This window comes from Andrena cerasifolii, chromosome 13 (assembly GCF_050908995.1).
Source record: "Andrena cerasifolii isolate SP2316 chromosome 13, iyAndCera1_principal, whole genome shotgun sequence".
In the NCBI taxonomy this organism is placed as follows: Eukaryota; Metazoa; Arthropoda; class Insecta; order Hymenoptera; family Andrenidae; genus Andrena; species Andrena cerasifolii.
In genome coordinates, this window is record NC_135130.1 from 8,748,623 (window position 1) to 8,775,085 (window position 26,463).

Here is a 26,463-nt window from a genome sequence, read left to right on the forward strand (position 1 = left end):
CGCAATTACGCTTCTCATTTCTGTGAAGTTAGGCCCAGACTTAAGCCTGGGCCTAATCCAGCCCACTCGAACCACCTCCGCGTCAAGGGTCGTCCGAAGGAATGATTTAGCTGGACGAAAATCGCTTCCCAGTAGCCGCGCGATATTTATATCCCGGTGCCGGCAAAAAGCTCGCAGCAGCCGGTACCAGGGTCCGTTTGTCGCGTCTCGGGGCCGAGAAATAAATAAACGAGAATTTATAGCGGGCAGCGTGCTGCACTTGCTGCGCGCTCATTATCGCCGGCGCATGCGCCCCGGCGGTGGCTGGCCCGCTCGTGTGTCGCGTCACGCGAAGGTGCATCGAACAGGCATTTCAAATGAATTCCTCGGGGAGGGTGGGGCAGCCGAGGAGGAGTCGGGGATTTATAATTGACGGTTACTAGGCAAGGACGCGAAAGGGGGGACGCGCGAGACGCTCACCGTCCAAGGATTCCTGGGATACCACGTGTCCTTGCGCCCTTTTTGCCCTCCATTTACACCTCTTCCACCTGTCCGCGCGTTAATCCCGCCGGTGGATACGTGTAATACGCCTCCTTAGATAAAGCACCCTCGTTAGCACCCTAAATGGCACTAGGCTTTCAAAAATTCCCCCTTGACAGGACTTAAACAAGTGGAAATTTAATCCTGAGCTTGGTGAAACTTTGGAATTAACTTCGATGCTTTGCAGAAAATAAAAGGGTTTCTTTCGTATTTAGGGGGAGGTGGAATTGAGGGGCCCAGTGGAAAAGAGTGCCATTAATTCGTCCCTGTAATTCCACCACCTCCTAAAATAATAGCGTGTACGTTTCACCCAGCAGAATCATATTAAAGTTTCTTCACGCTGAGAAGAAAGAAATCCGAAGTGAAAAAGGGCCCCTTGGGGACATCTGATCTAATAAAATTAATTTATCCGCTAAAATTTGACAATAGTTGTCATTTACCATATAATTCAAGTGCTTTTTAAATTAATTTCTCCTTCAAGATCATAAAACGGGGTCCTGTCTTCCACTGGGCCCCTGAAATGCCACTTTGAAACAGAGGACCAGGATTCTGCATTTTAGCAAACACTTCTACCCTCTCCCCGAGGAGGGTAAAGTGGACTGCGGGTTTCTGAAAGACGAGCACAGCTGACCCAATGGGTCGGGGCCTGTAAGACAAACAGAACGAAGGGTGGCAACGAGACGAATTCCCATGGGGAGATGGGAAATGAGACAATTCGTGTGCGTGGAGGGGGTGGGTAGCAATGGCTGAGCAATGCAGTTTGTTCCTCGCATTCCTTCGTCCTCCTACCGTGCATTATACGCGGGCTGAGCCTCGGTGGTCTCAAGTTCCTGAGAACCGTCGGGGACTCATAACGCAGTGGTGGGTAAATGGCGGGCCCAACGTGGTCGTCGTCATTCAGGGATTCCTCCTTATTGTGCCCGAAGAGCTAAGCTCCTCTCGGATCGTTACGTCACGATATTGAGTTACTACTAGATCCTGATGGGACCTAGGGCCCATTTGGAAGGGCCCATTTGACCCACCGGCCCACGATTGTTTAAATTGTAAATCTATGTCAGAAATAACAAATTCACCCCATAAATTTACTATTGCGGCCCGCGTGGAGTATTAGGCTTCCACTTTGGGCCCACTACTGGCCAAAGGCTTCTCGTCGCTGTTCCAGAGTAGAGACTTGTGCGTACATATGCTGAAGGTGTAAATACAGTCATTTGGAGCTCCTGTCAGACAGGTGACACCGAAGATGACACGTTCCTCGCAGCTGTTTTTTGGGACACTTGGAGACATCGGGCGCAACAGGTGCTGTCGAATTTATATAATAAGTACTTCGCATTTTGGCGGAACTGGCCATTGGGCTCGTGTCGTGGATCATCGGGCGTCAGCTCCAGATGGGCTGGTGCGGTTCTGCTTCAACACCACAAGAAGTTGAACAGAGGTGTCCACTCATTAGTGCAACATCGCCCGAAGCATCCTCTGCATCAACCAATTACTCAGCTGCCTAGCCTTTAAGCCATGATTCTGAACTAGACAAACAGTTTCACCTGAAAGGATCCTTGAAGATAAAAGATCCTCCTCTCCTGATAAAAGATGTAGATGCCCCTTAGAGGTCCCAAGACTCCCAAGTGAGTCCTTAGGCCCCAAGTTAAATTGGGATTAGGTAAACTGGCGTTAATTGCCATTTTCTGATAATCGACGATTAACGCCGCGGTATCTGGTGGCACGCGAAAGGGTAACGGGGATAATCCGTGGTAAGGAAGCGATAGTATTACGTTGTAAGGAGAATTTCACGGTGGTCCAGGCTGTCAGCGTGGCCACCTGCCCTCGTAACCACTTAATGCCGACGTTAATGACCATTCATGGATCGTTGGGCGCGCGACACGTGGGTAGTAAGGTGGAACGCGATTTTATTTTCCATGGTGTTTTTGCTCCCCTTTCCACGGCGATAATCGCGGGGAATTGATCTGCATACCGCTGGAGCTAGACGGGGCGGTGGTTTAAATAATAAATAGGGCTCTGGAATTCGATGAGCGTGGAGCTTTAGCGTTTAAATATTTCTGAATGAAAAATGGTGCTTTGGCTCGAGGTGGGTGGGGTAGTGGAGGTCCAAGGGTGTCTGAAAACTACTGTAGCTGGCAGGATCTCGAGGCGCTAGCCGTGAATCGATGTGAAGCTCGTTGCGACCTCGTTCCTCCACCCTGAGGCCACTGACACTGCACGAATTAATCGTGGATTCCATCATAAAGGACGTTGCGGGTTTAAGGTCGTTCACACGACCCTCGACTCGCTCATGGGAATTCGTTTTGTTCTCCTCTCTTCGGTGAATCGATCTGCTCGCGTAAAACGATCAATCATCACAAAGCGAATGATCTTTCACAAGGTGCTTCTTCGTCTGGCTTCTTCGTCGACCTCGGAGTATCCAAAATCGCGAGGTTCCATCAGCATTCTTCTTATCAAATTAAATGGGAATTTACTGGGTGGTAATTTCCGAGGAAACTTATCTCAGTCCTCAACTAAACTCGTCAAGGATTTTACCCTACCTGGTGCCATTTTAAAACGGCCCAAAGACTCAGATCCATCTTCTTCGTTTACAAACCCAATTCAGAAGAAAGTGGACCCCACCTGGAGTCCCTTCTTTAACTTGGTATCATTAAGTAGGTACCCCATCATACTCCGATCCTCTTTAAGGTGGGACACCACGGTAATGGCCCGAAAAGTAAAGGTGTTTTTAGAAATTTATTAAAAGCAAACTACGTAATGAATCATTTTTAAACTTTCAGGACTTCTTATTTGACATTTAAGTTAGACGAATATCTTTTTTAAATTTATGTACAGGCCCAGTGATTTAGGGCCGCAAAAAATTTCCGCTGTCACGGTTGACAGTTTTCCGACGAAACGGTTCTTCGGAAATCAAAAAACCAACAAATTTTAGAAACCATACGCGCATGGCTGTGACGGGTTCGATTTTGAAAATTCTGAAAAATGCGATAATGGCGAACCTCTGAAAAAATAAGAAAAAAATAAGTCCCGTCCCCTCCCAGTCTAAAGATTTCAGAGATCCATCATATTTAAAATAATTTCCTTAAAACAAATAAGTCCGTTCCCAAATTTCTTCCCCTCCCAGTCTAAACATTTCTAAGGCCCTTCATATTTAATATATATATCTTTAAAAAAAAATAAGTCCCTTCCCAAGTCCTCTCCCCTCCCAGTCTAAATATTTCTCAGATCCATCATATTTAAAATAATTCCCCTAAATCAAATAAGTCCGTTCCCAAATTTCTTCCCCTCCCAGTCTAAACATTTCTAAAGCCCTTTATATTTAAAATAATTCCTTCAGAAGAATAAGTCCCTTCCCCTCCCAGTCTAAACGTTCCTAAGGCCCTTCAGGTACATTTATAATAATTCAGAGAAATGCCTCGCCTTTCCTGCTAAATCAATCCCAGCTAACGCCAGCTAATGAGGTGTATTATTTAATTTCCAGATGCGACTGTGATCACCAGCGACGGCCTCCAAGGCTACGACCCCCAGTTCATGGTCGGCTGCTACTTTCCCGCGGAATTTCAGGGTGAGTTCGTGACGCAGGTGAGCGGAAAGGAAGCGGGCGACGCGAGCAATGGGCCCATTCAATACTCCACCATCAACATCACGTTCAACGCCATACCCGTGTGGGGGTACTGCCACAGGAGGGTCGGCGATAACGTGCTGCTAATGGACAGGTCCGTCCGATAGCGTTACGAATAATTTACTTATCCCGCCGCGATTTCCAACCGCGACTGTACCAATCAGCCTGCTAGGCAGATTAAAAGAAGTCCGCTGGCGTGCACGCCTACTTAATGCACCCTTGGGGATGCCCAGACGTCTGCACTGTGTCTGGGATGGAAATAGACCAGGCTCCAGACACTGTCTGCCTTCCTCACCGCGTTTCATGATCGACGAGGTACTAGATGTAGTTTTAAACCCAATGGCCTGGCAGCTGGAGAGTAATTGGCTGCGCCAGGCCAGCAAGTTGGGTGTCAGAGGCAGAAACTGATTTGGGGGGATCGCTGGAAATTGGTTTCCTTCTTTAAGCAGCAGAGACGAGAAGAATGTAACAGAGCCTTAGAATGACGACTTTTATTTGCTTCAGGTATGGCGATGGAGAGTGCATCCGGTGCTTTCGGTTACTCAGGAGATCAAGGAACTTGATCGAAGTGTTCTCCGAAGACCTGAACAGGTGTTACACTTCTGAATCCACAGCCTTGGCTTCCTGCGATTCGCTCAACTCCACATCCATGTTGTACAGTTAGTAAACATTCCTGGGGAATGTGTTCGGTTCGCTCTTTTAAAATTCAGCAAGCTCAGGAACCTTTGGAAATGGTTATACAGTTGTGCGTTTATTCCTTGCGCAGGAGCCAAAGAAATTGGGAATGCTCCTATCAGAAACGAGTACTGCCCCATCACTGGGCAGTATCATTTCAAGTACAGCGTGAATAATGGGTCCGACAGAGCCATCGAGTGCAACAGCTTCTCGTCTTCTTTCAACAACTGCCCCGATGGATCTGTCCTGCGACTGCACTTCAATCACTGCAGCTTCGAATCTCATGGTGATTCCCTTCTCGCTCCTTATCATTCAACATTTCTACTTCCTTCAGTCACGTAATGTAATTGACGTTACAGTAAACCTTACGTTCAACTGCTTGGGCAACTGGCCCGGTCCAAATGGGTCCACCTACTTCGCTCTGCTGGACAACAATGCAGCGAGCGAAGGCAGACCGCAGTACAGATGTGGGGTAAGTTGAACGTAACATCTCATCGTCGCTCTATTTACTGCTGGCCATCTTGTTAATGCACTTCGTTGGATAATACAGCTGTACCACGTCGACAACATGAAAGGGAAGACGTACATGGCGTTCAGCAGCGACTCCAGCTGCACGCAGAACCTAGAGAACTCCACCAGTGGCTACGAGACACTGGTCCTAAGCAAAGTTCCAAATCAGAAGAAGATGCCGTACTATGTGAAGACGCACGTGGCAACGTCAGTACTCTTCGAACCTCTAACTGCGCTTGATCAAGCACGCGTTACTTAGAAATGATTTTTCATTTAGATTTCCAAAGTGGGCGCAGGGTGTGTGGGAAGAATCCCTCATCGTCAATGGCACGATGACTTTTACTGACCTGAATGGGTACAATAGCTACACTTTCATTACTGTGGACTCAAACGAGGAGACTGGTCGCTACATTGTTTACTCCAAAAATCAATGGTAAAATCAAGTCAATTTCTATTAAATTTACTGAAGTGTAAATACTCCGATTCAATTTTAACGTAAGCAGTACAATCAAGTGAATTTCTATTAAATTTACTGAAATTTAACTCCTCCAATTAAATTCTAACGTAAGCCATTATTACATCGCTTAAGTTACGTGTTTCCAGCGAACAAACAGCTTACGTGTGTTTGATGATGAGGCAGCGAAGCGAAAATGTATTGGAGTTTACGATAGGTACTTATTACATTTACTACTTCAGGAGCGATGATCAGAATTGTATAATTTTACGTTGAATTTTCGCAGGGATGGTGTTAAGCCCAGTTTATCAAACGTATTTATGCGACGATCCCAATTTGGACAAGCCTGTTTGGTTGACGCAAGCTCGTAAGTTAAACCTACAAAGCGTGGCCAAACTATTATACTCAAACAAGCAGGTTTGAGATTTTGTAAGTTTAAGCAATGGAGTGGCTGTATCTTCGCCAAAAATAGTCGCAAAAAATATTTTAAAAAACGTATTTTACTGCTTGAAGTTTCTAGTTTTTTAATCAAGGACTCAAATTTTTTTCATCCATTATGATACTGTTTTATCAAGAAGAAGCGCAGGAAACGAAGTTTCAGAAATTTTTGCTTAGTTTGAACGTATGCACCGGGCCCAAGAAATTTTTTCCGGTAAATCCAACGAAGAGCTCTTATAGAGCAAACATTTCTCTTTAATTTCGTTTTTTTTTTGAGTTTTGTTGTACGATTTTTATTGGCCGAGTTATTCGCGATCGAAGCAAAAAAGTACTTTTCACTTTAAACGCCTATAACTTGCGAACTCATGATCGTAGACAAATTTTCACGAGTGTTTTGGAAAGCTAAAAAAGTTTGCTTTCAGAACCTTTAGTTTGTAATTTGAGATTCTTTTTTTAATCGTATTACATCCATTTTAAAATGATCCCAAAAATTGACGAAAATGTTTTGAGTATCATAATTTGGCCACACTCTGTACACGAATTTCTTTACCCGTTATTCGATCGAAAAGAGTTGTAGCACGTATGGCACTGTTCGCGTTAGGAGTTGAACGTGCAGTGGAGTCACCCTGCCCGATCACTGGCCAGTACATGGGAATGATAACCGATCTGTCAGGAATGTGTGCTGAGTTGAGCAGCAACTGCAACACGCGCGAAATAATGTATTTCAAAGTCACTGACTGCGAGTCTGGTGAGCTGTACGAAGGTAAGAATACCGAATCCGACGAAGAATATTCCTGCGAAGCGAAAGACGATGTAAACTTAGCGTAATGTTACTTTTCTAAAACTGTTGCAGAGCGAACGTACTTGTGCTTAGGACAGTGGGAAGAAAAAGGTGTTATGTATACGTACACTATGAGAAACGACACAGGCACCAACGAATGCTTCGTTGGCTTAATCGTAAACGATGAAGAAATCTACATCAAGGAGGCAGGGGGTCACTGCATTCGGAACATTGACCCGAAGAAGGAAGGGATGCGACTTTATAAGAAAGGTGAATTTTACGCCTGAATTATAACAAACACAAACCGATAGCCACATTCATATAGATTAAGAATCTCTTTTCCTTTTTACGTTTCGGATAATCTTTACAGTACTTGTGGTCAACGCCAGGACCACCCGATTATTTTTCAACGCTCTTTTTGTATCTGCCATGTTTTTTTTTTCACTGTCACGTAAAAATTCAGAACAATAGTTCAAGTTACAATAAACCAGCCTGCCAAACCTCCAATTAATATGTCGAACCGTTTGTGTACAAAAAATTCATAAAGAATTACCTATTTTTCGGCTCAACAAGGCGCAATCGCCCCTTAAGGAAGTTTTATTTTGTAGAGGTGTTTACAGCGAAGCGGAAGGGTATAAAGAAAATTTTCGACTTATAGAGCTTTTCGAATTATCGAAGTTCGAATGAATGCAACATGTCTGTTTCAGGCCAGTGTTACGGAAATTCTCCAAGTCCTGCGCCAACGCCAATGAAACCAGTTCCTCACAATCCAATAATGAGAATAGCTACGACCCCACGGTCCAGGATATCAGGTGAATGTTAAGCGAGTACCTAGATATTTATATTATTTCATCCACAGTCGTCGTCATTCATTATTTTATTGCAATAACAGGCTCCAACAGCATACCGGGGAATAACATTCCATCCCTGGCATCGAGCGAACCAGCTGCCTGCAGTTTGGTAATATTGGTAATGGCACTTACGATTCTCAGAAGTATTTATTTGCACGTTTGAATATTGCCATGAACAATGAACTAGTGAAATAGTGTCTGAATGTGACCATCGAAGTCGCTCGATTATCGTAGGGAAATCAAATTACGTAATCAACTCGCAATCTATAATTTGATTTCTGTAAAAGAGGTCGCGAACTTTCATTCTGGATCCCACTGAAAATTGGAATACTAATGGAGTCTGAATATTTCTAATTGAACATATTGTATGTACAATAGCGAGTATTCTATTTTTATTAAGAAAGTCTACTGCGATCTATTGTCTATCTTTGTAGATAAATCTCTTTTTTACCACTTGGTGGTTTCCACCAAACACTGCCTCGAAAGGTACGAGCAATAGAAAACTGGGAATTGTATGCCGCTAGGAGAATCCAAAGAGATCAACATCGAACATCCATTTATTTTTAATACATTCTTCGTGCTTGCCTCGATGTCATGTTAAATTGTTAGGTAAATTATGGCATTGAAAAGAAACGTAGCAATACTATACCGTACAATAGAATTTCAATTCGAGTTGAATTTTGTATCTTTACCGCACAATACTTCCGCAGCTGGGTAGCTAGTTTGACTGCCCGCTTTCAACGCTGTATTCGAGAATTTATTTAACGAAAACTATAAGTTCACACTGTATGGCGGTTTGCCTGCATCTTAAGGTACGTTCGAAGCGAAGCTCAGAATTTTTGTGAGCGTTTTTATTAAAAATTTACAAAGTTATAGCCGATGGCGTAAGCCTCCATGAAAAAAATTGTTTGTAGGGCGCATTGAGAAAATGCGAAGAGAAATCGATTTTCTTGACCCATCAAACTAGGGTGCCTTCTTAATATACTTGAGCCAATATTTTTGTAGCGAACGAGAGCGAGTAAATTTGCCAAAAGACCCGCGACGGAGATAAAAGATACAAAATTCAATGGAATCATCAAATGCACATAATTATTACTGTTAACTGATCGATGAGACTGACTGCATTAACTACACTGTATAGGATAGTCTACGAGAAACAGAAACTTAAGTTACTTAGAGTAAGTACACTAAGGTCGGGGCCAGATATATTGGCCGGTGAGTTTCGCGAGGAGTATTCTCCCACCGTACGGCTTGCCTGCCTCGGTGCTCCTTTTCTCAACGTTTTCTGACTCGCTCTTGTTCCATCTCACTCTCGCCTTCGCAGAACAAGAGTGAACCAGAAGTGGTGGGGATAGCGCCAAGCTTCTAACGTGTAGGCCAAACCGAGTTCTTAGCGTAGAAATACATACATCGGAATAGGTGTGCGTTAGGTCCGAAAAAATTCAGGAGTTTTATTGGTCAGAAGATTGATTCTTTCTCGATAGCTTCATCTCGTATTGGTTTACGCATAGCTTCGTAACGCACACAACTATTACGCTAAGAATAAATAACAGACAAACGGCTGGGTTCAGACGGAGCCGAGCGGCGTTCACATTACCCCACCATACCCTTCGGAAGCCACGCGACTCCAACTGACAAATCCACGATCATGGTGACTAAACTCACTGGCCAATATATCTGGACCCGACCTTAGGAGCTTCGCTTTTCATTTGTATTTAAAAGAAGATGCCTCTATTTTCTGACAGAATGCATATTGTAGTATCTAGTAACGAAATTTTATGGTACGTATGGATTTCAAGTAATATCGTACGAAAGATCTATTTTCTAATACACGAAAGTTTGAAGTTTATACGAAGGAACGCGAATCCACGTTGACGAGTACGTAGTTGTGGTTCGGGTAATAGGAGTCTTTGCTATTGTTATAAATAAACGTCATACTTATGACCGAAATAGGATATTTTTAAATAAGTATTGCGCGAGACGGTACTTTACACTCGTTTTTTACATTTATATGTACGTGTATATACATTTGTATGTGTAAACTCGCTATTTTATCTATTAATGTATAGTATTAATGGTACAGTAATATTTACAATGTAGATAGCATCCATTTCCTCCAGTCTGATCATGTATAGAATTACAAGCCTCCCAGATGCCAAATTAAATTCATTTCATTATTTCTTTAACGAAGTTTATTATTTCCGGCAGGGCGAATTTGAAGGTTTGGCGCCCCTTTCCTCGAAATATCCCAAAATCTATCGCTTTCCAAAATTTATCGCTCCCCAAATTTTGCCGCTTCTCAAAATTTATCGCCCCCAAATTTTCCACTTCTCAAAATATGCCACTCTCCAAAATTTTACCACTTCTCAAAATTGATTGCCTCCCAAAATTTGTCGTTCCCAAATTTTGCCGCTTCTCAAAATTTATCACCCCCAAATTCACCGCTCCCAAAAATTAGCCGCCCTAGGCCGCAGCCCAAGTACTTAGCCTATAACCAAATCGCCCTTGATTTCGGGATCTGGAAGGCTTGTTGATTGAGAAGTACATGCAAAACTTTTACAAGCTTATACCAATTTTACTAGAGCCTCTTTAATATTTATGATGGAAGTCTCATTTTACTGTTCTTCTCGTCGTTTGCAATCTGGTAGACTTCGAATCGATGTAAAGTAGCAAAAGCTAGCAAATATTTTACCATTGCTGCGCAAGTGCTACGGTTCAGCTGCACCGTTCCTGTAATTGTTACAACGCGAGAATGCAACGATGATAATTTTGTACTTACAAGGTTTCCCGAGACTCTACGCATTGTATATTGTATATAATTTATATCGTGCATGAATTTGTACATTACAGCTGCAGCGCCTCGCTGTAGCGCAAACTTCGTTCGTATTAAGCCCCGAATTCTTAACTCGCAAAGTTTCTAAGCATTCGTGTAATATCTAATTCTTGATGTGTAAAAATAAACAATACTTTGTGTCGGTAAGTTATTTATTTCGCATAGCGGTACATCGGGCAATTCGTGTACTTACATTTCCACGCGAAATATATCAATAGCTTAGTGCACAAATATTGTATATCCACTTTTTGTGAAATTCGAATTTTTCTTCGCCGTTTCTTCATGCTGTATAAAAATCACATTTACATCTGCTTCCTAAATTTCTCAAAAATAATATTTTTCTGTAAACCCGTTTTTCTCGAAAACGCTAAAAGTGGACATTCAATACTTGCGCACTAAGCCATGGAATAATAACCATATATCATGTACAAAAATATTCAAAAGGTATAAAACTACATCTGATATAAAAAATAGCGTATAATAAATAATACTGCAACAAAGAGCTCAGGGGTACTAGCCCTCGTGAGCAATAATCTTCTCTTTGCGGCTGGCTCCCCATTTATATTTATTACTGCCAGACTTTCCCTTGACACGGTGACAAGGCACCAACAGCGCGACATTGTTCTTCATTACTGCGTTGCCAACAGCACGCGAAGCTTTTGGGTTTCCAATAATCATGGCGACTTGCTCATAAGTGATAGTTGTAGCCCGCGGTATTTGCATCAAGGATTCCCAAACCTTCGTTTGGAACTCTGTGCCCTTCAGGAGGACCGAAAGGGAATCGTCCAGAGACGCCGCGCAGACATTGCGCACGATTGAATTAGTGATGCTGCTGGTATCTTCTACTAAATCAGTAAGAGGCCACACGCTCTTCAAAACAGCCAGTGCTTCTTCGTTCCCCTTGTCCACGAATGCCAAATACGCTACAGCTCCGTCGGTGCTCGTGATGCCCACCAAACAGTCTCCATAGGGTGTTGAGTGAAAGCCGTAAATTATTTTGAACTTGGCATGATTTACTTTGTACTCTTGTGGTGTCATGTTTCGAACTAGCACCATCCTGTTTAGTAGTTATAGGTACTAGGAGAAGAACAGTAAGTTAACGTTGGTGTAGAAATAATATTTGAACCTTATCCATGCATACAAAGTTCCAAACCCACTGCTCAAGCTTATAAATCTAAGTCCGTCTAAGAGTATCCCAGTGAAGTGGGAACTGAAGCTCGCTATGACGACTTGTCTTCGGGAATACTACGTACATAGGTATCGATTCAAACTAATACATGGTAGACTTAAATACTACGTATAAATCTCTGGAACTACATGTTCTCTCCTGCAGGAGAGTAAACATTTCTTTCGATGCCGGAACTGCGTCGATCGATTTATGTAAGGCTGCGAAGATTTCTTTATTTATTCATTGATGTGCTTTGCGAGCTTACAGAGATGCTATGAATTATTATCTGCTCATAATTTGATATTAGAAGTGCTAAGTAGTATTCCATTGGGGCTCGAAAAATCTTTTCGAACGATCCCTGAATTACCTACGTAGCCACTTGGACTAGGAAATTCTTGAAAGTTATTAGGAACGTAGGATGTAGGTGTAGGTCGATCGAGGAGGTTAGAGAGCGAGAGGGGCAGCGTGTGCGATGAGGATGGGGATAATAGATGACGTCCCGTAACTTTGGTTATGCGAGCCTGATACTTTTTCGCTCCTGGTGGCAGAGAAGCGTGACGCGAGGAGGTAGCTGTTAGAGCGAGAGGGGGATATTAGGAACGGGCGGGGTTTTTTAAGTTGTTTATGTTTTATTGTTTTTCCGGTGTTTTAAAGCAGGATGGCGATTCAAGCTTATTTTTGCTTGTATTACCCAACGAACTATATATATAGTACCATACTTTTATTTCCCTCCTCTCTCCGTCGGGTCCCAGCAGCAGCAGCAGCGCACCGGGAGAAAAAGATGGGTCTCCCATCTTTCCCCAGTACACCGCCCCGTGATGCTTAAACTTCGGTGATCTAACGAGAACCGGTGTTTTCCATCATTTTTTTTTTTTAAATTTTGTTTATTGGATGTCATGTATAATCATTAAGAACAAAGACACCAAAAACGAATCGTACAAAAATTTGCCATCCACTTGGTGGGACTTCGATCCTCTCTATGTTTGGTGTTTGGTGTTTGTTTCAAAGTATATGGTTCAAATCTGGCAACTCAATTTTCACCCACTTCCATGAGTCCAATTGCCTTGAAACTTTTTAGGCTTGCGAGGGTGTGATGAAAATACATTATTTTATAAAAAAAGTCAGAGATGAAAAGAGAAAAAAAGAAAAAATGCACTAAAAACTAAAAAATACTTCTTTTCTTGTACTACAATTTCGATGGTGTTTTCTCACTTTAAATAAAATCGTGGTGCTGCATTAAATTGATTCGTATTCTGTTATGAAATATCCCGCGCCACTATTTTATTTAAAGTGAGAAAGCACCATCGAAATTGTAGTAGAAGAAAATTTGTAGTGCATTTGTAGTAAAATCCTTTAAGGTAAAATGTTTTTTTTTTTATATATTTCTTCCCCTATTAAAAGCCACTCGGCGCGTCAGCAATTCTCCAAACATTACTCTAATTTCTGGCCCGCGGAGATAAAAAGGCTCGCCATCTCTGAGTCCTATACTATCTCCGAATCGCGCATGTGTGCAGAACGGGTTGACCAGCGACGGGCCGCTTTCGAATATTTCCATAGAATCTCCTCGGTGTCCGGCGACGTTCGTAGCCGTCTGGTGGTGCGGCGAAGAAATGGCCTCGTAGTTGCCCGAGTCCGCCACGTTACGGCTTATCGCCGCTGATTCCGCCGTTAACGTTCGCACTGGCCACGAGAGCGAGGTACACCGACAGTCGGCTGGCGTTAACCTGGTTAACTGGTCTCGGCGACATAATGCGATAATAGTAGCGCGTAGAACGCGTCCTGCTATGCCGCTCGCCTAGGTATCGTCGAGAGGCCGTGGCTGCTCCGAGTAACGTCAGCGGCGAAGGTTAGATACGCTGGTATTAAAAGTCCAGCCGAGAATATCAGATGCAAGTGGGATAGAGGGGTCGCACAGTGTCGCTTGCACGATCTAGGAACAGCGAGATGGACAGTAGTAAGGTGGACGACGAGAGCCAACGTAGTGTCAATGACGGGGACTGGATTTGCCCTGATTCTCAGTACGTAACATTTCCCCCAACCAATCCCCTTCGGCTCGCTGTGTGCAAGCTTCCATATACATGTTGCGACTGGAGCCTGTAAACAGGGTTGTAAACAAATCGGAGTGTTCCTCGCTTGGACGAGTGAGCGGGCGTAGGAGAATGATAACAGCGCGCCTACGTTACAGGAGTATCTTATTAACGCAGCGTTTATTCTTGCAGGTGCGCCAATGTAAACTTTGCGTGGCGAAACTCTTGCAACCGATGCGGAAAAGGTATATAACGTTCGATATGGTAACGTATGAAACGAGTTTTTAATAATATTGCTTGAATAACATTTTATAAGTCCGTCGCTACTGCGGTAGAGTTAGAAGCGATGCGGCGTATGTACATAAGTGTGCGTATATCTGTTAACTGGGGGGTGGGTGGGTACTTTTACACAGACAGAGGGGAGTGTCCTAAGAAGAAAAAGTTGGGCCAAGAGATTGGGAAGGCAGCTGCGGAGAAAAGCAGGGGATTGTTCAGGTGAGTCCCCTAGTAGTTGGTATCGTTAATAACGATAGCGCGCAAGGTAGATCGATTTTTTACAGGAGTATTTACAGGCCGCAGAGAGGATGAATGGATCTGTTAGCGAGGTGTGTTTGTATGCTTGCAGCGCGGACGACTGGCAGTGCAGTAAGTGCGGGAACGTGAATTGGGCCCGCAGGCAGCAGTGCAACATGTGCAACGCGCCGAAGTTCGGGGAGATCGAGGAGCGCACGGGATACGGTGGAGGGTACAATGACAGAGGGGTGGTAGAGTACAAAGAGAGAAGGGACGACGACGACGACTACGACGAGTTCGGGCGTCGCAAGAAGAAGCGGAAACTAGAGAATCGATCGGACGACGATTCGAAAGATTCTAGGTATAGTAGCCCTCCGCGAAACAAATCCAAAGACGAGGACGAGAGGGTCGAGCCGCAGGATCAGCAACGTGAAAATGTAATTACTACCGCGACGGAAGTCGGAGATACGGCTTAAGATTGCTGGAGAGATTAATCGGGCTGCGTTGTTAAATTTTCAGGAGGAGGACGAAGAGGAGGAAGACGACGAGGAGGACGGCGACCTATCTAAATACGATCTCAGCGAGTGGGACGACTTCGCAGTGAAGAAAAAGTATACTTTCACACCGACTAATATCGCCCCGATTCATTCTCTTTATAATGAATATACTGCACACTCAATAATTTTCAGTACAAATGGGAGTACTGCGTCCTCGGAAGAGCGATCAAGGTAATGACAAAGTAAAACGAAAGAACCGTACAATTCCGAAGAAGCTTTCTTTGACCATAGTTAAATGAGAATCGTATCGTTGCTATTGAACGATTCGAGCGATGTGCATATGGCGCCCAGTAAGAGAGAAGGTCTTGGCAAACGGTCTTTTTTTTTACGCAGTCGTAACGTTTTACAGAGACAGAGACGACTGGAGGGACTCGGGCACATCCAGCCAGTGAGACGCTGTGCAGAAGGAAAGGTTTGACTTGGGTTTCGGGTATAAAGTTGATCCGCGACCGTGAGAATCGAGCTAAACGAATGATAATCCTTGCTTTCGCGCTTCTAGAAGCTATTGTAGAGCCGTTAGATGTTAGATCGTATAAACGGCCAAGAGGATGAGAGTAGAGTTAGCCAGAGAGAAAAAGACCCGCTTGGAATTGTGACGAACGACGGTTGTTAAGAGACTGGTTTCTTTTGCAGGTGAGAGGACGATCCCGCGAACGAATTGTCGCTTGCCGACTATGTGAGAACACAGGCAACGCAAGGGATTTAGTGATTTTTTTAGCGAGCACCTTTTGGATAAAAGTGACGGACAATACGCGGTTTATCGCAAAAGGGGATCGACTACCGATAAGCTTTACATTTGTGATCGAGCTCGATAGCTTCGACTCCGTTGGATGGAGAGTGAAACGTTAGGGTACCTATTCGCGCAATATCGTCCTAATTGTTGCATTGATTAGTGGCGCGGGGAGGCCCGCGCGAAGGAGACACTCGGCGTAGGTAGAAACGTTTCGCTATTAAAGAGAACAAAGGAACAAGAGAGAGAAAAAACGAAGAAAGAAAACAGACAAAACCTGTAATTCCTGGTGTACACATGTACGTGTAGCTACGGGACGATGTTACACGGCTGGTTGTAAAGCGCTGGATAGCGAGCGTCCGTAGAAGAAGTCTTATTTCTAACTAATCCAAAGTCTTCGAGTAAAGCTCTCTGCCATCGCATCTTAAAACTTCTAACCACGTTTATCACAAGCCATGTATACTATTTGCCTGAAGCTGCTTCGAAGAGACAACGGTGGTTCGCTCCTTTCATTTCTTAATTTTCTTTCTCTCTTGGCTCGCTCTCTGCCACACACACACACACACACACACACTCAGACGTCACCCTCTTTTTCTCTTTCTTTCCCCCACCCACGCGTAAACGCTACAATTAAATGAATGTTAACGTGTAGTATTTAAAAGAAACACAAAAAAACAAAGAATACGAATCATTCCCTAATGAATACAGATTATGTATATACGATGTCTTCGGAATGAAGAGAGAGAAAAGGGATACCGTTTATCTTGCTTCGACTATCACAGATCCGAGTGCGAAAAGCTGGGAGCAGCTTGCATGCGATCGAGTATCGTTGCGACACGGGCGATCGACTAACCGTGTCGAGAGAAAAAAACGTTTCAAAAGAGATGAAAAAAAGGTATCGGAGAGACTCAGAGAGTACGCGTGACCCACGTAAAAATAAAAAGAAAAGAAAAAAAAGAACGATATATATGTATATATACATATATAAATATATAGATATATATATATATATATATATCATCGGTCAATTCTGATACCGACACGACTTCTTGTAAATATCTTTATTTTTCATTTATAATAAAAATCATTCGTCAACAACATAATCGTTTCTTAGTCGCTTAGTTCTTCTTTCTCTTAATGTATCCGTAAAACTACAAGTGGGGCGTAGGGAAGGTGGGGTTATGATTATGCACAGTTGTTGGTCACTTGAGGATAGGAGAAGAGAGAGAGAAAGAGAGAGAGAAAAGGGAGAGGAGAGGGCGAAGGGGGCGATATCGTTAAGGAGTATGTTGCAACAGGTATATATATAATATATATATCGTATATATGTACATCGTATATATGAATTTGAGCTTGCTTGACTTGCGTTTCTTCTTTAAGTATCCCCGTGATAAAAGGAAGGATGAGTCGTGTTCACCGGCGTATCGTTCGTTCGTCGTCGCTCCATCGAAGGATACTTGACCCTAAGTATCGCGCGATCGCTCTCCTATCGCGAACGATCGCGTGGTCGAATAATAAAACGTGAAAGGAAGAAGGGGGGAATTACGATTGTGTATCCACCTCTGTTTCTCTTTTTTTTTCTTTTTCGTTAAATCTCCTTTTCTCTGCTCCGTGCCTCTCGCCCGGTTTCCTCCTCTACGATCCACGGGCTCCTCGGGCCGACGACTTCCGATTCTCTACGTCCACGGTACCCGTGTATCTCGGTCGACGAAATAACGATCGCTACGAAGAAACCGGATTTTACATTAGTTATTTACAGACGAGTCGAACGGTGGTTACCGCGCGAGCACCTTCTCCGTAACTTTCGAATTTACAGAAGCGAGAGGAACCTCGATTACCCGAGGGAACGATACATGCTCTCTGAAGACGATGGGACCTGATTCGGTAGACGCGAGATGTTAGGGGATTTACAAAGAGGGGGAGGGACTCGCAACGATTTCAATTCAATTTCGGGCGTAGAACCGAAGATAGCTAGATAGTCTATGAAATATTCGGCGCTTCCGGCACAAGTGCGTATAACTGTAGACTTTAAATTATTAAGGAACTCTATTCTCTATACAAATTCGAATCGAGGATAGCGAAAAGAATCTGGTTACGAAGACACTTAAACAAGCGGAGCGCAAATTCTTATCGTTGAATATCTAATAGACTATTGGATAGTTAAGTATCTCCGGTTTGCTACATGTGTACTGAGTTTCGTTGAAATCGATGCTGACGCTGGAAATGGTACGATGAGGTCGTAAATTTAAAGAATTCTAATTGAAGCTTCAGATCACCTTCTTACATTTCCGTAACGCCGAATACGTTCAGTTTAAGGGGGTATTCTCGTCTATAGGGACGAGATCCTCTATCCTCTTTAAAGGCGACGTACAAAAAACTACACAGCTTTTACCCATGATCATTATCCACACGTATTTATTAACATTTCAGTATGTTGGGAAAAAATTCAGCCATATATAATAATAATTACTGTCGATATTGTTTTTCTCGGTATTATTCGTAACGAAAAAACACGGAAAAGATGAGTTTAAATTCAAAGTCTCGCCATTTTGTGAATTTCTATTTTTTTCCATAAATCTGCTACCGGCTATAGCCACACTTTTACTGATTAATTCTTTTGGCTTTTTTGTTTTGGATCAGTGAAACATATAATTATTATCATATATGGCTGAATTTTTTTTACAACTAAGTGAAATGTTAATAAATACGTGTGGATAATGTTCATCGGTGAAAACTGTGTAGCTTTTTTGTACATCGTCCCTAAAGAAAGGCAAAAAATTGGCCTTCTAGACGAGAATACACCCTTAACGCTCCGCCGAGTTTGCGACCTTATTATACCTCTTCCAGCTACTGTACTCGTGGTCCGCGAACGAGAATCGAACGAGAGAAGCGTCCCTTCGCGCGCCCAGACCCGAAGCATTCCGCAAAGAGACGTATGTTCTTCGATAATTAATCATCGTGTTAACATTAGAACCTCAAAAAGCTTTACACCCTCTCTCGTGACATCGTCGCGGACCAATGAAGAGCCTCCTCCCCCCCTTGGGGCAAACTGGAATCGCCGAAAGGGACACGGAAAGGCCACCAACGATCGTAATAATCGCCGTCACGATACTGCACGGTCGAAGAAGCTTTTACTTCGGCATGAAGAACTGCTGATGCGAGTGGGAGTTGGGCGGTGGATGGAGGTTCGGATGCGGTGGCCCGCTGCCCCTGGTGCCGGTGGCGTACAGTTGCTGTTGGAAGTTGTGGAATTGTTGAGCATAATTCGGGTCCGACATGCTGGGCCCACTGCCGACGAAGGGGCTGTTCTTGAAGTTGCTAGTGGCGCCGCCCATGCTGGGCGGTAGCGGCTGCGTGGCGTCCGGCGGCGGGCCCAGACCCATGGGGCTGCCTTTGCTGCCGGAGACGTACATGCCGGGGTTCGGCTGGCTGGGAACTTGCGACACCATGTCCGGCGGGAAGACTTTATCTGGGTCCATAGAGCCGCCCGGGAAAACTCCACCGCCCACCATGTGCTGCATGCGCATCAGGTTCGGCTGAGGTCTCATGTTGCCGACGGGTCTCATAGACGGGTGGACGCCGACCGACGTGTTCATCGACTGGCCGTCCATCCTCGGGGAGCCACCCATGCCGGGAATGCCGGCGCTCATGGCCGTCGGCATACCACCGTGCGGGCCCATGCTGTTGGGCACGCAACCGTTCGGGAAGTACTGGAGATTTACAGAGGGTGTGCCCATCTTCGACTCTAGATTGGACAAGGGATTGGTGAACCGCTGGAGGAAGTCCAGGCTCGGCGGGCCCCTGGGCGTGTGGCCGACGTTGGGCCTGGCTGGCAGGTATTGTATCGTGTTCGGCGCGCTGGGCTTCACTTGCACGTTCGCTCCGTTGTAAGGACTGGGCCCGGTCACATGGCCAGTCATCAATCTCGGCGGTGGCGCGTGAGGATCGCCACCCGGGTACGCGCCGCCCGCGTTCCCTGGATGACCGCTCATCATCCCGTGGCCCATTATCGGGTGTCCCATTTTGCTGGGCACCCCAGGGCTGCCGGTGTGTGACGTGGTGGGGCTGTAGCTGGTCGGTGGGCCCGCCAGGCCCATGCACATCCCTCCCACTTCACCCGGCTCGCTGGTGGGACCGCCCATATGGCAGCTACCATTCATCTCGCTCCCTATTTGTATCATGTGCATGCTGTGCGGATTGGCGAACTGCATCATCCCGGGGTTGCCGGAGTGAATGGGCCCTTCGTTGCCCAGCGAGTTGCTGGCCGCAGTGTTGGTCAGCTGCTGGCTCATCTGGGCCAGGGAAGTGATCGGATCGAAGTGGTTTGTACTCATGGCGGTCAGACTGCCGAGTCGACCTCCGATATTGTTGGGATTTAGAGGCACATTGTCTGAAGGTTGACTCACGTTTATGGATGGCCTACCGCACGGGAAAGATGCACCCGGGCCTCCAACTAAAGGAGGCACCACGGTTGGGTTGTTTCCAGGGTTACTTGGATTAGATACTGTGGGCTGTTGCTGCTGTGGTTGCGACTGCTGCTGCTGTTGTTGCTGTTGCTGTTGTTGCTGCTGCTGCTGCTGTTGCTGTTGGGACTGTGTTTGCTGCTGCTGCTGTGTATCCTTCATGGATGGCGGGGACGTGTCAGGTTTCGTGGTAGGCGACGCCGGTACTGTCCTCGGCGGGCCCATGCTGTCTGGCATGTTCGTATTGTGCGGCGCCGGACTGCTTTGCGCGCTAGCACTGGATTTATTCCCAGGCTTGCCAGGATCAACGGGAGTATGCGGAGCACCATTGCCCGGTGTGTGTGGAGTGTGGGGAGTGTGAGGACTGTGCAAAGAGCCCGCGAAGCCGCGGTTCATACTGTCCATCTGAACTGGGCTCGCGCCCTCGGATCTGGCGGGGAATTGATTGCTGCTGTCCAGGCTCCCCGATAAGATCCTGTTGGGCATCTCTGTATTGCTGGCCGTGTTCCTAAACACACACACAGGACCACAGAATTATACACTCGCGCTCCAGGGTACCGATCTCTACCGAACAATGCTATTTCTCTTTAAATCTTACGTAGACAAGTTGCCGTCCTTCAGACTCGTGTTCGGCTGCTTCTGTATAGTCAATTCCTGCCCCTCGAACGTGTTTAGGTACTGAATCTGCTGTGGGCTCGGCACCGGCATCAGATTCGCCTCCTTAACGCCCGCCGCGTTCACCGCTCCGCCGTGCTGCTGCTTTTGCTGGGCTAAGGATTGCAGCGTGCGGCAAAACATACCATCCACTATGTTGTAACATATAACAGGGTCAATCCACCGCGCAACACTTAAGCAGCGAACTTCTTTAAAAGTATTCTATTAGGTTGTTGCAAACGAAATGGCCGTTTTCTACAATTTAAACTTCTCAGCTTTGTAGCTTAGCTCTTTTCCGTGCAGATGGCGTTGTATTTGTATCATTTGAATAGCACATGTCTCACACGTGATTTGGCGTGTATAATTTCTGTTATATTGTGCAGTATACGTAATTAAAAACCGTGATTTTAACTGATCGTGGAAAAGAAGGAAATTCTTGGTTGGTTGGAAAAATTTCGTTCTGGTGATACAGACCTCGAAAATATGTCTCGCGGCCATAAGCCAACAGTTATCGAAAACACTATTTTGAATGAGATGGTTGAAGAGGATTCACGCCTAACTGTTCGAGAAATCGCAGTGAGAACGAATATTCACTATTCAACTGTTTCCCGACATCTACAGGCCATGTAAAGTAAAAAAGCTGGACAAATGGGTCCCACAGGAACTTACTGAAAACAACAAAATTCGCCGCTTGGAGATCAGTTCTTCTTTGTTTTCTCGTCATAATAATGAAGGCATATTACATAGACTAATTACTTGTGTACAAAACATATGTCAAAACCGAACCTTCATCCGCGAAAGATTTTGGTGTCTGTATGGTGGTCAGCAAGGGATGTTGCGCATTTTTCATTTTTAAAACGAGGTGAAACCATAAATTCAGACAAACACTGTCAAGAAATTGATATCATGTATGAAAAACTGCGTATTCAACAGCCGGCATTAGTCAATAGACGCGGTGTGTTATTGCTTCATGATAATGCTCAACCACACACTGCAAAAAAAAACCTTTAAAAAATTAGCAGAATTGAAGTGCGAAGTTCTCCCTCACCCTCCTTATTCTCCTGACCTTTCACCTACAGACTACCATTTTTTCAAGCACCTAGATAGCTTCTTGATTGGAAAAGTGTTTCGAGAAGAAATGGATGTAAAAACTGCATTCGCTCAATTTATTGCCTCTGGTACTCTGGATTTCTTTCAGAAAGGCATTGGTGTACTTATTTCACGTTGGGAGAAGTGTATCGAAGTCGATGGTGACTACAACCTCTGGCAAAAAGTTTCCGATCAGACGTACTGATACGAAATTTATTAAAGATATTCATGTTTTAGAACTACAAAATATTATTATATATAGTTAAAAGTGATGGGAAACTAAGAAAGACATAGTATACAGTAAAAAATAACAAAATAACATAAAGTTCCATTTACTACCAAAGAGAAACAAGGGAAAACACAAAATGTTACATGGAAAAAAGTTTCCGATTGGTAGAAATCCTGGAAAAAAGTTTCTGATCATGGGTCGAATAATTAGCTCCTTGAATGTATGAAGTGTGTACGACAAATATAAACATAAGAGGAGACCACGACAATACAAAACAGAAGTTCACCTCTGAGATATTTGTTAGTTAGTAGTAATATTTCATTCGGTACACACACGAGTAAAAAGTTTGCAATATGCCATCACGCCAGCTGTATTCAAAAGATATAAAGTTAAGAAAACATGGCCAGCAAATAGTCCCGATCTAAACCCTATTGAAAATTTATGGGCAAAATTGAACAAACTTATTCGCGAGGAAAAGCCACAAAACAAGGAAGAACTTCGACGATCTATTAGATTATCGTGGGAAGAAATTTCACCTACGGATTGTAAAAATCTTATTCGTTCTATGCCGCAACGTGTTAAAGCAGTCATACGTACACGTGGGAACATAAAAAAATATTAATGTACCTAAATTTCCTCAAATTTAAATAGACAAATCTGATCGGAAACTTTTTTCCAGGATTTCTACCGATCGGATACTATTTTCCATGTAACATTTTGTGTTTTCTCTTGTGTCTCTTCGATAATGGAAGTTTGTGTTATTTTGTTGTTATTTACTGTATACCATGCCCCTCTTAGTTTCCCATCACTTTTCACTATATATAATAATATTTTGTAGTTCTAAAACATGAGTGTCTTTAGTAAATTTTGTATTAGTGCGTCTGATAGGAAACTTTTTGCCAGAGGTTGTATTTCGATTGATGAAATACGTATTAGGTTTGTCAAGTAAAAGTTTAAATTAAAAAATCAGAAGCGGCCATTTCATTTGCAACAACCTAATATTACAGTATTGTAATAACCATTCCGTTACTCAGTCGTTGCATCAACGTCCCTCGAGTGCGATTTAATGTAAAGTGTTATTCGATGCGTGAAACGTTTATACAGTAAATCAGCAATGTACAGCGAAATCCCTTCGCCTCTCTTACCGTTCGGTGGCTGGCTAGCGGAGAAGTCTAGCGACGAGTCCTTCTGGGTGTTCGCGCCGCTGGGGCTCAGCGTGGACATGTGAGAGTGCGAGACAGGCGTGCCCGGATTGCTGTGGTTCAGCCTCGTCGTAGACACAGCCGTCGCGTTCCCGACCTGAGGGTTCGGCGAGTCCTGACTGGTCGGGCTCTGCCCCGGCAAGTGGCCAGTTCTCTGATTACTCAGTTGGAACTGCCTGTTGCAATCAGCTGGCGAGTTCAGAGCCGAACTAGCGCGGGGCGACGGTAACGACAGATTACTGGTCGGATTGTTCGGCGAGGATGGATTCGGGCTCTGTATCGCGATCGGCACGCTTGCGGACCGGGTGGTTTGATGATACGGAGGCGGCGGTCCTTGGCTACGCGGCACCCCAACCATCCCTGCACCTCGCAACGGAACTCCAGTCCCAGGGCTTCCAACACTGGCCTGTAACAAGCGACTTAACATTACGATTCTCCCGTGGGCGTGCTTTCAACCAAATTCAATCCGCACCTTGTTCTTCCCATCGAGAAACTGATGCTGCAACTTGTGCCAATCCATAGTGGGGCACTGAGTGGGCACTACCGAGGGAACGTTCGTCGCTGGGCACGACGACACCGCCGTCCCTTGCGCCGCGTCTAACGCGCTACCAGGCTCCTCTTTGTGCTCCGGGAACAACATCATCTGCATTTTCCTGATAGTCGCTAACTGGACCTCCCGGTGTTGCCTCTGCTGCGGCGTCAGATTCTCGTCCGGTACTTTAACGCCCTGCAGCGACGGTTGCAAGCTGCCTGGGCCCGGGCTGGTAGTGCCTCCTAGTAAATTGGGACTGTGGCCCATTGTGGTACTATTAGGAGCTTGCGGATTCGCTGTAACGAAAGGTATACTTCTAATGACCAAGCAGATGAAAAAAAATCCCACGCAAACGCACAAAAGTCTGCGCTCTACTCTTACACAGAGAAACTTCTGTGTTTCAGCTACTAAAAACTAAACAGTGACGGAGTATTACCTGCGTTACCAGGCGAGTTCGGCACAAGGCAAGGCACGTCTATACTCGCATCGTCCAGAGACGGCTCGGAGTTGCCCAGAGAGTTCCCGCCGTTCAGGTTCCTCAAGTTGGGCTGCTCGTTCCAGAACGGCGGGGTGTTGGGGTCCAGGGCTGGCAGATCGGGAGGTTGTTCGGTTTGAAAGCTATTATTCGCTCCTCCCTGGTGACCTTTCTGTTTCATCATCGCGAGATTGTTCAACCATTGGGCGGGATTCTGACGAAACTGGTTTACTTTATTCGGATGTTTCTAGAATAACAGTATTACATTCTCGTATTCATAAGCGCAAGGCACAACGGATTTACCATCGTTCGCAGAAAACAAGGTGCCTGGACGCTAAGCAGGACAAGGGTGCTACATTGCTCGCATTAGCAAACACAATGAGACACAGGCAGTGGAAGCCAACGCAAGCGAAGTAGTCTCCTTTGCCCTGCCTAACGTCCGGACGCCTTCTCTCCTGCAAACGACAGTACAAATTACACGACTCCGAGACCCACCTCTAAATACTTCTTAGTGCCCGGCTGAGCGCAATGGTAAGCGATAATCGACGGGTACTGCCCCTGCAGCACGGCGTCCGCACCTTTGTTCGCTAGCGTCGTAGAAAATACAAAAATCTGACTCTGCTGCTGCATGTATTGAGCCTCGCCGCTTCCTGTACTAGTACCCATCTGTTTCCCAAGCACATTACTAACTAGTGGCTGAATTCCGTCCGCAGTGATCACGTTACCACTACAATCTACAACAATACAAGCATCGTTAAACAGTTACGTCCCCGTTTACCCATCGTCGGAGCAGAGATAACATAAGCGCGGCTACAAACTGCTCGCTTTGTACCAGGTAAGTCGTCGGCGGGATTATTGTGATCCCCTTCCTGCTTCACCGAATTCAGTATCGGCTGGTTCGCCGCGCTGTTCTGGCTCTCGCCTGGCAGGGCGCCCTCGCCGTTCGATGAGTCCAAGCACGGATCCCTTGTACACTCTGTCGTGTCCTCGCCAGTCGCATCGTCGTTGTTCGCTCCGCTACCCTCCTCCTTGATCTTGACGGCGTCGGTGTCAGGCTCCTCCTTAACGACAGTAGCAGGTACGCAGGTTGGTTCGCTGGCCTTCTTTTCGGTTTTCATGTTTGGAGGCTTGCCGTTGGACGATTTATCCCGGTCAGACGTTGGCCAGCCGTGTGACGATTAAACGCATGGCCACTATCGTCCGCTGCACACGTATCTGGAGAGGTTAGCAACCGGAGGGTTGCACCGGGTTCTCGCGCGGTCCTGGGGAATTCTCTAGAGAATCGGCCGCGATGCGGTTCCCTCGGAGGGCATGTCCGCGGGGGCCCTGTTACCTCCGCGACGGCGTAACTCCTGGTGGACGTCGGTCCCTCGCGCTTACGCTCATCTAATCGGCCCAGAGGCTCAGTCGGCTACCAGCGCTCATAGAGGGATTCTCTCAGGGGTAGCGGAATCCGAGAGACCAATATCCGGGAGCGGGACGAAGATATTTCTTAAATGTCAGCGCCGTGTGTCCGCGGCGGGCACGTAGCGCGCACTACGGGCCCAAAAAACCTCGCAGCCGATCGGGCACGTTGCTGGCCGCGTTAGACGTGTCCCCAAAACATAGAACCCGGGGGGGCCGATGCACGCTGCACTCAGATCTCGTTCCCGTTCGCTAGCATTGTTCTCCAACTTTATTTGTCACTTCATGGTCGCTTTGATTATTTATTTCTTTTACGCACGGCTGCCAACCGACCGTCGAGCACTCGGACATCGTTTTAACGCCGCTCACGAGAGAGCGCGGAGAAGGAGGGGTTGATGCGCGCTGCCGTCGCGCAGAGAAGGACGGCGAGGTGAGGGATCGCAGGCCAGAGACAACTTCTCGCCGACTTCTCTCGCTCCCCCAGCGTCCCGATCGTCGCTCGCAGCCTTACTATTTTCGTCTTTCTTCGCTCGTATTTTCACTCATTCTTTCGCACCTTTTATCGCTCAGCCGAGCTTGCATACCTTCGGCCCTCCCTTCTCTCTTATGATGCCCCTCCGCGCCGCTCGCCCTCGTATTCGCGCGAGCGATATCTCCCTAGGCGCCTTTATTTTCCGCACGGTATCGAAACCCTGCGTGAAATTAAATTTGGAATACAAGAGGGCCAGGGACGGGAGCGAGCG

General features: G+C 45.6%; 4 protein-coding genes across 10 annotated transcripts in view; 2 read left to right on the forward strand and 2 right to left on the reverse strand.

The window, feature by feature from the left end:
• Positions 1-9,023, forward strand: part of LOC143375880 (uncharacterized) — a 38,611-nt gene extending 29,588 nt beyond the window's left edge. For all 4 annotated transcript variants that reach the window (XM_076825473.1, XM_076825472.1, XM_076825474.1 and 1 more), the window contains 12 exons: positions 3,995-4,229; positions 4,640-4,794; positions 4,902-5,096; positions 5,170-5,282; positions 5,361-5,527; positions 5,598-5,753; positions 5,924-5,991; positions 6,061-6,141; positions 6,814-6,975; positions 7,066-7,263; positions 7,701-7,805; positions 7,886-9,023. In XM_076825473.1, the coding sequence (XP_076681588.1) occupies positions 3,995-4,229; positions 4,640-4,794; positions 4,902-5,096; positions 5,170-5,282; positions 5,361-5,527; positions 5,598-5,753; positions 5,924-5,991; positions 6,061-6,141; positions 6,814-6,975; positions 7,066-7,263; positions 7,701-7,805; positions 7,886-8,007 (1,757 nt within the window). In that variant the 3' untranslated portion in view covers positions 8,008-9,023. The remainder of the gene's footprint in view (positions 1-3,994; positions 4,230-4,639; positions 4,795-4,901; positions 5,097-5,169; positions 5,283-5,360; positions 5,528-5,597; positions 5,754-5,923; positions 5,992-6,060; positions 6,142-6,813; positions 6,976-7,065; positions 7,264-7,700; positions 7,806-7,885) is intronic.
• A 1,263-nt stretch (positions 9,024-10,286) lies between these two features.
• On the reverse strand, positions 10,287-11,994 carry Agt (O-6-alkylguanine-DNA alkyltransferase). Its single transcript, XM_076825476.1, has 2 exons — positions 11,835-11,994; positions 10,287-11,754 (listed from the first exon to the last, which is right to left on the reverse strand). The coding sequence occupies exon 2, from the start codon at positions 11,731-11,733 to the stop codon at positions 11,191-11,193; it is 543 nt and encodes a 180-aa protein (XP_076681591.1). The 5' UTR covers positions 11,734-11,754; positions 11,835-11,994; the 3' UTR covers positions 10,287-11,190.
• A 1,393-nt stretch (positions 11,995-13,387) lies between these two features.
• On the forward strand, positions 13,388-15,926 carry LOC143375878 (zinc finger Ran-binding domain-containing protein 2). Of its 3 annotated transcripts, XM_076825456.1 has the most exons (8): positions 13,389-13,863; positions 14,065-14,117; positions 14,286-14,367; positions 14,498-14,822; positions 14,905-14,996; positions 15,075-15,113; positions 15,292-15,354; positions 15,576-15,926. In XM_076825456.1, exons 1-7 carry the CDS (start codon positions 13,790-13,792, stop codon positions 15,332-15,334), a joined length of 708 nt encoding a protein of 235 aa, XP_076681571.1. In that variant the 5' UTR covers positions 13,389-13,789; the 3' UTR covers positions 15,335-15,354; positions 15,576-15,926. The 3 variants fall into 3 exon arrangements, with proteins under 3 accessions (XP_076681572.1, XP_076681571.1, XP_076681573.1); XM_076825457.1 differs by lacking the exon at positions 15,292-15,354 and having other exon boundaries at positions 13,388-13,863; XM_076825458.1 differs by lacking the exons at positions 15,075-15,113; positions 15,292-15,354 and having other exon boundaries at positions 13,390-13,863.
• A 1,307-nt stretch (positions 15,927-17,233) lies between these two features.
• Positions 17,234-26,289, reverse strand: Lgs (BCL9 domain-containing protein legless). Of its 2 annotated transcripts, none has more exons than XM_076825453.1 (8): positions 25,149-26,289; positions 24,812-25,050; positions 24,278-24,563; positions 23,782-24,137; positions 23,253-23,715; positions 20,734-20,905; positions 18,808-20,643; positions 17,234-17,394 (listed from the first exon to the last, which is right to left on the reverse strand). In XM_076825453.1, exons 1-8 carry the CDS (start codon positions 25,432-25,434, stop codon positions 17,349-17,351), a joined length of 3,684 nt encoding a protein of 1,227 aa, XP_076681568.1. In that variant the 5' UTR covers positions 25,435-26,289; the 3' UTR covers positions 17,234-17,348. The 2 variants fall into 2 exon arrangements, with proteins under 2 accessions (XP_076681568.1, XP_076681567.1); XM_076825452.1 differs by having other exon boundaries at positions 20,734-20,941; positions 25,149-26,287.
• Between the last annotated feature and the right edge of the window lie 174 nt (positions 26,290-26,463).